The sequence below is a fragment of the Mesocricetus auratus genome, unplaced genomic scaffold, assembly GCF_017639785.1.
Source record: "Mesocricetus auratus isolate SY011 unplaced genomic scaffold, BCM_Maur_2.0 Super-Scaffold_15014, whole genome shotgun sequence".
Taxonomy (NCBI): domain Eukaryota; kingdom Metazoa; phylum Chordata; class Mammalia; order Rodentia; family Cricetidae; genus Mesocricetus; species Mesocricetus auratus.
Window position 1 is genome coordinate 11,467,787 of NW_024429186.1, and position 12,774 is coordinate 11,480,560.

At 48.6% G+C, this 12,774-nt stretch overlaps 1 protein-coding gene across 4 annotated transcripts in view; it reads left to right on the plus strand.

Moving 5' to 3' along the window:
• Bcl11b (BAF chromatin remodeling complex subunit BCL11B) overlaps nt 1-7,091 on the plus strand; it is a 90,779-nt gene extending 83,688 nt beyond the window's left edge. For all 4 annotated transcript variants that reach the window (XM_013112234.3, XM_005068345.4, XM_013112237.3 and 1 more), the window contains one exon: nt 231-7,091. In XM_013112234.3, coding sequence (XP_012967688.1) covers nt 231-2,242 — 2,012 coding nt within the window. In that variant the 3' untranslated portion in view covers nt 2,243-7,091. The remainder of the gene's footprint in view (nt 1-230) is intronic.
• Nucleotides 7,092-12,774: the final 5,683 nt, after the last annotated feature.

Genomic DNA, 12,774 nt, shown 5'->3' on the forward strand with positions numbered 1-12,774 from the left:
CCAGGAGTCATGGGGCCTTTTCATAGGTCCCATTGCTCCCTGACATCTGGATGGTCACAATGAGGCCTGGGTACTCTTCGGGTGCACAAGCGACTCCAAGAATTCCCCGGGTCTGCTCGTAGATCTTGTCCCCTGCCATGTGGGGCAGAAGCAGCAGGGCTGTCCGCCCTGTGGCCACCCCAGCTCCGCTACAACTGCTCACACTCTGCCTTCTCTTCGTGTTTCCCCAGGTAAAGACGAACCTTCCAGCTACATTTGCACAACATGCAAGCAGCCCTTCAACAGCGCCTGGTTCCTGCTGCAGCATGCGCAGAACACGCATGGCTTCCGCATCTACCTGGAGCCCGGGCCGGCCAGCAGCTCGCTCACGCCCAGGCTCACCATCCCGCCTCCGCTCGGGCCCGAGGCCGTGGCGCAGTCTCCACTCATGAATTTCCTGGGGGACAGCAACCCCTTCAACCTGCTGCGCATGACAGGTCCCATTCTGCGGGACCACCCTGGCTTCGGCGAGGGTCGCCTGCCAGGTACGCCGCCACTTTTCAGCCCACCGCCACGCCATCACCTGGACCCACATCGCCTCAGTGCAGAGGAGATGGGGCTCGTGGCCCAGCACCCCAGTGCCTTCGACCGAGTCATGCGCCTGAACCCCATGGCCATAGACTCCCCTGCCATGGACTTCTCGCGGCGGCTGCGAGAACTGGCTGGCAACAGCTCCACGCCACCGCCCGTGTCCCCAGGCCGTGGCAACCCTATGCACCGGCTGCTGAACCCTTTCCAGCCCAGCCCCAAATCTCCGTTTCTCAGCACGCCACCGCTGCCACCCATGCCAGCGGGCACGCCGCCGCCGCAGCCGCCCGCCAAGAGCAAGTCGTGTGAGTTCTGCGGCAAGACCTTCAAATTCCAGAGCAATCTCATCGTGCATCGGCGCAGCCACACGGGCGAGAAGCCCTACAAGTGCCAGCTGTGCGACCACGCGTGCTCGCAGGCGAGCAAGCTCAAGCGCCACATGAAGACGCACATGCACAAGGCGGGCTCGCTGGCCGGCCGCTCGGACGACGGGCTGTCGGCTGCCAGCTCCCCAGAGCCGGGCACCAGCGAGCTGCCCGGCGACCTCAAAGCAGCCGATGGCGACTTCCGTCACCACGAGAGTGACCCATCGCTGGGCCCAGAACCCGAGGACGACGAGGATGAGGAGGAAGAAGAAGAGGAGCTGCTGCTGGAGAACGAGAGCCGGCCTGAGTCGAGCTTCAGCATGGACTCGGAGCTAGGCCGCGGCCGTGAAAACGGGGGCGGCGTGCCGGGCGTGGCTGGTGCGGGTGTCGCAGCTGCGGCGCTGGCGGATGAGAAAGCGCTGGCACTGGGCAAGGTGATGGAGGACGCGGGGCTGGGCGCGCTGCCACAGTATGGGGAGAAGCGTGGCGCCTTCCTGAAACGTGCAGGTGATGCGGGTGACACGGGTGCTGGTGGCTGCGGGGACGCAGGGGCACCTGGCGCGGTGAACGGGCGTGGTGGGGCCTTCGCACCTGGTGCAGAGCCCTTCCCAGCACTCTTCCCGCGCAAGCCCGCACCGCTGCCCAGCCCTGGGCTTGGCGGCCCCGGGCTGCACGCGGCCAAGCGCATCAAGGTGGAGAAGGACCTGGAGCTGCCGCCTGCCGCGCTCATCCCATCCGAGAACGTGTACTCGCAGTGGCTCGTGGGCTACGCCGCTTCACGCCACTTCATGAAGGACCCATTCCTGGGCTTCACGGATGCGCGCCAGTCGCCTTTCGCCACGTCGTCCGAGCACTCGTCCGAGAATGGCAGCCTGCGCTTCTCCACGCCACCGGGGGACCTGCTGGATGGTGGGCTGTCGGGGCGCAGCGGCACGGCGAGCGGGGGCAGCACGCCTCACCTGGGTGGCCCGGGTCCTGGGCGGCCGAGCTCCAAGGAGGGCCGCCGTAGCGACACGTGCGAGTACTGTGGCAAGGTCTTCAAGAACTGTAGCAACCTGACAGTGCACCGGAGGAGCCACACCGGAGAGCGGCCTTACAAGTGCGAGCTGTGCAACTACGCGTGCGCACAGAGCAGCAAGCTCACGCGCCACATGAAGACGCATGGGCAGATCGGCAAGGAGGTGTACCGCTGCGACATCTGCCAGATGCCCTTCAGCGTCTACAGCACCCTGGAGAAACACATGAAAAAGTGGCACGGTGAACACTTGCTGACTAATGATGTCAAAATCGAGCAGGCCGAGAGGAGCTAAGCACGTGTGCTGGGGGGCACAGCGTGCGTCTGTACAGCATGACCATCGCCAACCATCGCCAACGGGACCCGGTGACCGGACTGGCCTCTGTATCCCCGGGGCCCAGGGAGGCGGCAGTCCAACCTAACCTGTGTCTGCAAAGTCCTATGGAAACCCGAGGGTTGATTAAGGCAGTAAAAATTTAAAAAAAAATTGTGGAGCCTTTTAACTGTGCAATAATTTCTGTATTTATTGGGTTTTGTAATTTTTTGGCATGTATGTGCAGGTACTTATTATTATTATTATTTCTGTTTAAAATTCCTTTAAAAGATTTTGTTGGGTATCCATCCCTTCATTTTTTAATAACCCAGTAGTAGTTTGAGCAATGACTCTCAAGTGATGTAGAGGGAAGCTATCTTTTAAATTATAATTTTGTGTGTGTGGGGGGGGTGCTGCTTTTTTGAAATTTAAGCTAAGCATGTGTAATTTCTTGTCAAGAAGCCAATACTTAAATGACTTTTAAAGTTGTTCGCCTTTTCATCATTTACTTTTGTCCTGAAATAAAAAAAAAGTGGCATGTGGGTTTTTTTGGTGGGGAGGGGATGGCTTTCAAAAACAAACTTTTTTCTTTCTTTTTTTTTTTCCGGGAGGTGGATGGACAGCGGATTACAATCTTTAAAATTGTAGCACTTTGTTTCAGCATTGGATTGGAGACTTAGCACTGATGTCCCCTTGAGTCACGGAGACCTTCTCTCTGTGGAATTCAACTTTCATGTTACGGAAGGACACCTCTGAGGGAGGGGTGTGTGGCATGCGAGCTTCTGCCCCACTCGGGACCCCAAGAAACTTTCCAGGGTGACTCTGGGAACAGCCCCAGCCTCCTGAAATTGTGTATTACCAGGAGATACTGTCTCTGTCTGCGGGATCCCGGAGTACCCTGGGCAGCCGCCTCTGCCCTTTGCTGTAGACTGGGCTGTATAAGGGCCGAGGGTACCTACTGGGAAGACAGCAGTGAGTGGCCTGCAGTGGCAGGAAGGAAGAGACTAGCATTGTTCTTTCAGGCTTCTCTTGATGTGATGCTCCTTTCTCTTTCGCCCCCAGCCTGCAGAGCTCCAGCGGTTAGTAACTGACTGTGTCCCAAGCAGACAACGGGTCCTGATGGTGGCCTAGGGACGTTAGCTCCAGGCTCTCTCGTGTAGTTGTAGCAGCGCTGCAGGGCAGGGGAATCTTTGCCTATTCTTTCTTGCTGGAGGAGTTGGGAGGAGTACCACCCAAGGTGACCCACACTGCCTCCATATTTGTCTTTTGTTTTTTTCCTTCCTCCAATTAGTCGGGACATACTATACATTGGACCTGTTTGGATTTGGTGTTTGAATTCTGTTGACCCGCACTTTAGAGCTTTTGTTTGCATTTAAATTAAATGGCTTCTAAACAAGAAATTGCAGCATATTCTTGTCTTTGGCCCAGAGGTGGGTTAAACTGTAAGGGACAGCTGAGATTGAGTGTCAGTATTGCTAAGCGTGGCATTCACAATACTGGCACTATAAAGAACAAAATTAAATAATTTATTGGACAGTTTCTCTACTGCCATTCAATTTGATGTGTGTGCCTTGAAAACTGATCTTCCTATTTGAGTCTCTTGAGACAAATGCAAAACTTTTTTTTTTGAGATGAAAAGACTTTAAAAAGCAAACAAGAAAAGTACATTCTTTAGAAACAAAGCCACATTTACTTTAAATTAAAAAAAAATCCTGGTTGAAGATAGAGGACGCGAAAATGCCATAAGACCCAATCAAATGAAGAAATAAACCCAGCACAGCCCTGGACATCCATTAGCAGAATTGTTTTCAGCCCCTTTTATTTTGGGGACAACGCTGCTTAGATATGGAGTGGAGGTGATTTACTGCTGAATTAAAACTCAAGTGACACAAGCCGATATTGTTGAATGAAAGAACAAACAGCAAAAACAATTCAGGAACAATGGCTAATTTTTTTTTCTAAATTTAAATTTAGTGCACTCTGTCTTAAAAATACGTTTACAGTATTGGATACATACAAGGGTAAAATAAATCGTGTGTATGTGTGTTGGAGCGATCTTTTTTTATTTTATTTTCAAAGTTTGCTTAATAGGTTATACAGAAATGCCACAATGGCTACGTGTATATTGTTTTCTTTTGGTGACGGGGTTTTAGTATACATTATATATATATTGAAATTTCTTGATTACTGTCAAAGTGGACCAGTATTTGTAATAATTGAGAATGCCTGGGCATTTTACAAAACGAGAAAAAAAGTCCTTTTTCTTTTCCTTGAAACCGTTACAGTAAGTTTTAAATGGTGGGTCTATGAAATCTGTTCTGTCACAGTAACTGTAAAGTCGGAGTTTTAGTAAATTTTTTTCTGCCTTGGGTGTTGAATTTTTATTTCGAAAACAAATGTATAGAAACTTGTATTTGGGGATTAAAAGGGGATTGCTACACCGTGTAGAAAAAGTATGTAGAAAAAAAGTGCTTAATATTGTTACTGCTTTGCAGAAAAAAAATCACATTTCTGACCTGTACTTATTTTTCTCTCCCCACGTCCCTCTGGAATGGATATATTGGTCGGTTCATATGATGTAGGCTCTCGCTGTATTTTTACTGGAGCTTGTAATTTTTTAACTGTAAGCTTGTCCTTTTAAAGGGATTTAATGTACCTTTTTGTTAGTGAATTTGGAAATAAAAAGAAAAAAACAAAAACAAACAGGCTGCCATAATATATTTTTTTAATTTGGCAGGATAAAATATTGCAAAACAGAACAGAACAAAACAAAGACAAAAAGAAAAGAAAAAAAGAAAAAACCTTACCCACATTTGTATGTTAAATTCTCTTGTACAGGAGAAAAAAAAGGTTGTTTGACAACCTTCAAGAAAAAAAAAGACACAAAAGGGGAGAGTCAAATGGTTTGGTTCACAAGTCATTTTAGTTGTAAATATTCTGTCAGAATTGGCCTACTCAAAGATCTATTGGCTCTGGGCTTCCATCTGAATGCCCCAACTTTGCATCGGGCTTCTTTTGGTACAGCCACAACAGATTCAGCGGGAAGTGCTTTATTTGTGTTGAGTGGAGAAAAGAGAGCCCTCTCTCTGAGAGACCTTCTATAAGATGGTGGGTGTAGGGGTGACTGAGGTCACCTTCCTGCTCTGCTATGGCTACCGTGGCTGCCCCCTCCACCCTCTGACCACCCTCAAGAGCAGAGAGAGAATGCATCCACAGCTGCTTTTGTCCTTGAGCAAACCTGGTTGGGTAAAGCCTCGGGAAGGAGCCTCTGGAAGGAGCAGCTGGGCCCAGGGGAGCCTCTGCCACTGAGACTGGTGCAGGTGGGCTGAGGAGGGCCCTGAACGCATGTTGGTCCTTCCGTTCCGTGGAGAGTGTCTGCTAGCGTTCCTTCTCGGCTTTGCTGCTTTTCTCTGCAAATCCATCCATCAGTTTCAGAATGGCGAGGGCCTGGGATGAAGGAATTCTGTGCCTTTCCATCGTTCTCTCCCTCTGTGTTCCCTCCTGCCCTCTCCCGTCTCCTCCAATCCTCTATCTGTTCATTTCATCTTTAATTTTTCTTCCCCTTCTTTGTCCCCTCTCCCCCAGCCTCCCCCCTTTTTTTTGTAAAGCCAAGTAGCTTTAAGATAATGAAGTGGTTGATTATTGGATGAGGGGATAATACACTTTTCACAAATATCTATATCAGGAAGCCATTGTTTTTTTTAATTTCAGGAAATGTAAGAAACCATCATTTCAGGTGATGAAATCTTACCGTGCATCTTTCCAGGCAGGTCCTTACTAAACGCAAAGAGCCTGTCCCACTGTTTCCTATTTGACTTGCCTTTGCACGGTTAAAGTATGGGGACCAAGTGGGGTGCCATGCCGAGGTCTCAGTGTCCCACATGCTTGCCCCAAGGCCCAGGTTTGCCCTGCTCTTCTGCTGCCCTGACCCTCAGCTACCCTGTTAGATGCCTGGGAGCCTCTGTGGGGTTCTCCTGTGCCCATAAAAGCTAGCCAGCGCTCACCAGCTCATCTGTCACCAGAATGCCAGGACTAAGCCATCCTAAAGCACAAGGATTGTGTGTCTCTGTCAACTGCAGAGAGAAGAGAAACTTGCTTCTCTTGTCAAAGAGAAAACCCGACCAACTAACCTCCCCGAAGCAGGTGACCCAGCCAAAGGGCTCTAGCGTGGGTGACCCAAGGGACCTCAGGTCGGGCTCCACACTGCCACAACTTTACCCAAAGTTGCTCCCAACTTAAACCTGCCACTTGCTGTTGGAAGGTCCTTATGGGAGGGGGAGGGGAGAGGAGACTGGATTACTCTAAGCAAAATGTGAACCCCGAGGTGAACAGCCTTCCACCTGGGCCTTCTGTCCAAGGTTTTGTTGGGCGCAGGCGAATCCGTGATTTTGGTGCTCTCTGTGTCAGCCCTGCGTAGCAAAGGCACATTGACTTCAGCTGTTTGCTTTTGTACTGGCGAGGCGAAATATTTTTATTACCTTTTCTATTACTTATCGTATGAGCTTTTATTGTTTGCCTAGAGGGTTTGTCTCTTACAACAAGTTTGGAGCTATTTATTATTGCTTGGTATTTGTGCTCTGTTTTAAAAACAGGCACTTGTTTTTTTTAATTATGGATAAAATGTTGAGATGACAGGAGGTCATTTCAATACAGCTTAGTAAAATATTTATTGTTCCTTTTCTTCTCTGTACATGATTTTGGGCCTGTTTTTTCCCCCTTAATGTCACAATGTTGAGTTCAGCATGTGTCTGCCATTTCATTTGTACGCTTGTTCAAAACCAAGTTTGTTCTGGTTTCAAGTTATGAAAATAAATTGGGACATTTAACTTGATCTCCAAACCTTGTCCTTTTCTGTGTCTTTTAAAGGTGGGGAATGGGCAGCTTATTTCTAAAGGTCTCTCTCCATTTCCCTTCTGACCCACACCTTCAGCCGTGGTCAGGAGGAGAGACAGTACTTCCGCAAAGCGGTGACGGTTGGGATGGATCTCGCCCTGGTTGTACACTGTGAGGGCACACAGCGAGACCTTGTCTAAAAAACAAAAAATAACAAAACACAAAAAATGGCTATGAAAAGTAGTTTACTACAGCCAAAGATAATTTTGATCTTGCTGGACAGTCTGTGTCACAATCCCTGTTCAGTCGCGGCCAAGTGCTCTGTAGTGGGTTCGGTAGCTGCAGTTTCTTCAGAGAACTTCCGGTCACATGAAGACCCTTGAGCTCAGTTCAATTCCAGGTTGAACCACATGAAATGACTTACATTTGTTTTGACTGAAACAAAAAAAAAATGGCAGCAATGCTGGCGCTGTCTGGAAGCAGCATTAGGGTCTATAGCTTAGGGGGCAAGAATTCCCAGGGAAGGAGTTTTCCTTTTCCCCCAGTGGGCTTAGAAACAAATTCCTGAGCCTTGGTGTTCTCTGCCAGAGACACCTTGAATAGCAGAATCGAAATGTTCCAGTGTCTTCCAATAAGAACCGATGGAGTGAGCTCTTTTGGGGGAGACACCCTCTTCTGTAAGCCGTGGAAACAAATTATTAGGCTGAGTCACGGAAACTGTTCAGATGAGTGAACTAACAAAGGCTCAAGAACAGCTGGCTTCCACAGACAAGTCAAGGGCCACTGGGCAAATTGAGGACAAAGTAGGGCAGTGGAAGGGTTTGACCCATTTAGACGGTTTCCTTGATAAATGGCTTTATGATCTCAGATCAGTCCCTTCCCTTTTCCCAGTCTCTATTTCCTTGTCTGTATAGTAAAGCGTTAAGACAACAGCAAGGAACCATTTTTGCCTTCAGACAGAAAGCCCCTAAGGGCGATGATGTGGGCTGCCTGGGCTCCAAACAGAGAGTGAGAAACAGCCTCAAGAACAGAACACCCCACTTTCTGGTTGTGATTTGAAGGCTTCCCCCATGGCGTAAATCATGGGGTCTCTGCAGTTTCCAGCCATCCCATTGTGGTTTGGGCATCTGTGAAGTTTCTGGACACCTCTAGTCATCCCATTCTGAGCTGCAAGGTCCAGCAATTAAAATGAGAAAATTTCCTTGTCTGCTTTGGAGATAAAACTAGATGAATGGGACTTTTTATGTTAATGTGATGGAAATACATAATGAATCTCATGTAACTTTCAAGCCAGGGAGGATGAAAACGCTGACTCTCTGTGCAGGTGAAGCCTGAGCCACTAATTGCCTGCCCTGAATATTCTTCAAGACGGCTTCATCGGATTCTGATTGCAAACCATCGAGGATGCTTAAAAGACGTCAAAACAGGCTGAACCCAGAAACCAATTTAATTCCCAAAGCCAGGGCTGAGCTGGATGTCACAAGTGGGAACACAAGGAGGTCTCTGGCTTGTCTTTTGCTCTCAAGAAGAGAAGCAGGGTAAGGAGGGATTTTAGGACAGTAGTGTGGGCAATGAAGGATGGGGCGGAAATGAGGGGGAAACAGATCAGCCAGGTGGCAGGAAGGTTGGGGTGGGCTGCTCCTTCAAAGACAATTGCAAGTGAGAGAGAGAGAGAGACAGAGACAGAGACAGAGACAGACAGAGAGAGGCAGAAACAGAAACAGAGACAGAGACAGAGAGACAGTCAGAGAGAAACAGAGAGAACGTGCATCTGCAGAGTATGTCTGAGGGAGAAACTTCATGGTGGCTGGAAGAGCACAGTCAACTTCATAGAGAAGTAGGAATCCTTAAAAATCATTTAGTATATTCCTAGCTGACACAGGAACAGGAATCACCCCCCCCAGGCCCCAAAGTACCGCACGTCTAATCGTCGATTCACGAATCCATCCTACATGCATGCATTCATCCACAGAAGCATCCATCTAAACATTCACGCACTGCCCACTCACCAATCTAAGCACCCATCCATCCATCCATCCACCTCCCCACTCACTCACTCAAGCATCCACTCATCCACCCACCCACAAGTCTGTTCGCTTCATAAACATCAAAGACCCATGCTGTGTCACAGATGCTAATGGATGTTAGAGGTAAATAAACTTCGTGCCTCTCAGGAATGTATATTTCAGTGGGCAGAACAGGTTGTCCACATATCCACTTACCCAGCTGCCAGCCCATCTACCCACTCACTTATTCCTCGTGCTCTCTGGAGTTCCCGCCTCCTGCTCCACCCTTCCAGGTCAGCCAGCACAGCCTGCCATGGAGTCACTGCATCTGAGCTGGGACTGTAATTCGGGAACAGGTAGTGAGGGCTTGGTGTGTTGACAGATGGGCTTCCGCGGGAAGCTGGTGCAAGCATCTCCCATTCTTTTTTTTTTTTTTTTTTTTTTTGGTTTTTACGAGACAGGGTTTCTCTGTATTGTTTCGGAGGCTGTCGGTCTAGCCCGGCCTCGAACTCACAGAGATCTGCCTGCCTCTGCCTCCCGAGTGCTGGGATTAAAGGCGTGCGCCACCACCGCCCGGCTGCATCTCCCATTTTTATGTCTCCCTTTACTATGGTTTAGTTTTTCAGACCACAACGAAAAGAAAGTTATATTTTTTTCCTTTACTATGGTTTAGTTTTTCAGACCACAACAAAAAGAAAGTTATATTTTTTTGTAATTTCTTATATGAAAACAAATCGAAAATAGGAAATGTCTGGTTCAGGACACAGTACAGTTGTGATCCTAGGGGTCCCGTGTGGAACAAGTGAGGGATATTTATCTGTTCAAGTCCCAAGTGATGTTATGTAGCTCTTGGGCCAGGCCACGGAAGATTTTGTTCTGGTTGTTCAAAATGCACTGGAGACTTCAGTCTCCAAAGGCTTGGCTAGCGTCTCATCCAAAAAAAAGGAGGCCTGGGGTAGGGACAGCACCACCCGCTTGCCTCCTCCCCTCCTGTCAGCAAGACTCTGCTGTGTGCCTGCTCCACGTCCTGGACAGAGTGGAGGAGGATGGCCCACTGCTGCATTCAGAGTGATCTAGGAAGCCCAGAGGTAGTTGACAGGTGTCACGCCCCGCAAACACTTTCCACATTGGGCACGGCCCTGCCCTTCGCCTGTGTTGGGTTTGCTTTGATCATCTGTATCGCGTTCCAATGCTATGTCCCTCTTCTCCCTGGGAGGCTCTGGGTACTGTGTATCAAGAGGCTAAATGAGATTCTCAGTGTTTGATCTGGTGATGGTGATGTCATTCTTGAAAACTAAGCTAGGTGTACTAATTAGTGATTCGCAGACAGAGGGAAAAGCTAGGCTCCTGGATGGTCACTTCAGCATCCTGTGAAGTATGTTATTACTAACTGGTATTTGTCCTTGATCCCCAAGGCTCTAAGCAGGCCAGTAAGAAACATACAAGAAACAAATAAACAGCAAAACACTAGGACCTGAGGGACTAGGACCTAAAGTAAATGTGCACATTCACGAAAATGGAACTGCATACTTAAGCCGTAAATTGAGGGTAAGCTTCCCGGCAGCCAAAGGGAAAGAAGAAACATAGCACGGTCTTTATTATGCACGATGAGAGAATACTTATTATTCATGACATGTATGATGGCAAAGTTTTATAAGCAGCTTCCCTGTTTGGCAACAAAAGAGTAAATGAGTGAAGAATAGCTTGCTCATTAGGAAATATTTACTTTGGTAATAACATGGAAACTGTGTATGGAATAATGCTATCTCTTTGAAGGCTAGAAAAGGGGACCTGAGAGAGGGCTCAGTGGTTAAGAGAACACACTGTACTTGCAGAGGACTGAGTTCAGTTCCCAGAACCCATGTTGAGGAATTCACAGGGGCCCACAACACCAGCTCTTTGGCATCCAGCACCCTCTTCTGGCCTCTGAAGGCACTGCACTCATATGCACATACCTACACGCAGATACATATAAATACACATAATCAAAGATAAATACATTTTACAAACATAAAAATCTAGAGAATGTTTGGATGCTATGATCCCATGCTTCCTAGTTTAATGTGTGGATGTAGATTGGGCACAGATGGTAGGCTACACCTAAGAAAGTTTCTCCTACTACCAATGGACAGTCTGCAAACACCCTCCTGTACCTGTGTTGGTAGGAGCCATCTCATTTTCTCTCTCTCTCTCTCTCTTTTTTTTTTTTTGGTTTTTACGAGACAGGGTTTCTCTGTATTGTTTCAGAGGCTATCGGTCCAGCCCGGCCTCGAACTCACAGAGATCCGCCTGCCTCTGCCTCCCGAGTGCTGGGATTAAAGGCGTGCGCCACCACCGCCCGGCTCTCATTTTTTCTCTTTAATCTCTGTAATTACTTCTCTTCTAGAAAACTATCATGAAACAGCTGCAGTCCAGCCAAAGATCTAGCCATGCATTTGTTCACTGAAGCTGTCCAAGAAGGAGAGGACAAGATATGATATGGCTACAAGCCTTTGGGGTCCAGGGAGTAGAATGTGGTGACTTGAAGGAAAATGGCCCCCAAAGGGTGTGGCGCCAATAGGAGGCGTGGTTTTGTTGGAATAGGTATGGTCACTGTGGAGGTGGGCTTTGAAATCTCACATATGCTTGATACCCGGCAATGTCTCAGTTCGTTTCCTGTTGCCTGCAAGATGTAGAACTCTAGCACCAGTCTGCCTGTATGTCACTATGATGATAATGAAGTAAACCTCTGAAGCTGGTCCCCTTCCTTCCTTCCCTCCTCCTTCCCTCTCTCTCTCCCTCCCTCCTTCTCCTTCTTTCTTTCTCTCCTTCTCCTTCTCCTTCGAGGCAAAGTTTCTCTGTGTACCCCTGACTGTCCTGGAACTAGCTCTGTAGACTAGGCTGCCTTCAAACCCAGAGATCTGCCTGCCTCCGTGTCTCCCTAATCCTGGGATTAAAGGCATGCGCCACTACTACCTGACAAACCTCTGAAACTGTAAAACACCCCAATGAATGTTTTCCTTTGTAAGAGTTGCCGAGGGCATGGTACCTCTTCACAGCAATAGAAACCCTGGGACACAGGCTGAGAAGCAGGCTAGTAAGCAGCATTTCTCCATGGCCTCTGCCTCAGTTCCTGCCTCCAGGTTGTAAGAAAAATAAACCCTGTCCTCCCAAGTTGCTTTTGGTCATGGCGTTAATCACAGCAGCAGGGTAGCTAACTGAGACAGTGTGGGAGTGAAGAATGGAAGCAGTGCTGTAAACAGCCAGCCAGAGACCCAGTAGAAGCCTGGAGATGACAGGAAGTCAGGGAAGGAGACCCAGTGCCCTCTCCGACTCAGGAAGCTTGAGAGGTTGCATAGCTAAGGAGTCTCTGTCTGCCGAACAACAGCGCATGGAGGCTGCTAACACTGGCATGCTGGGAGAGAGAGGCATGCTGGGAGAGAGAGGCATGCTGGGAGAGAGAGGCATGCTGGGAGAGAGAGGCATGCTGGGAGCTGGCTATCCTAGCTTACAGATGGTCCTTGGTCTTGCAGGCTCAGAATCCAACTGTGCAGCCTCGTTGTGTCCTTGTTTCTTTATTTGAACAACGGGGAAAACACAATCTGAGGGAGCTGAGGATGATCTGGATTGTGTCACCTTTGCCCTGCCCACATCAGCATCTAAAACAAGGTTCACTGTAGTGTTCGGGTTTTTATC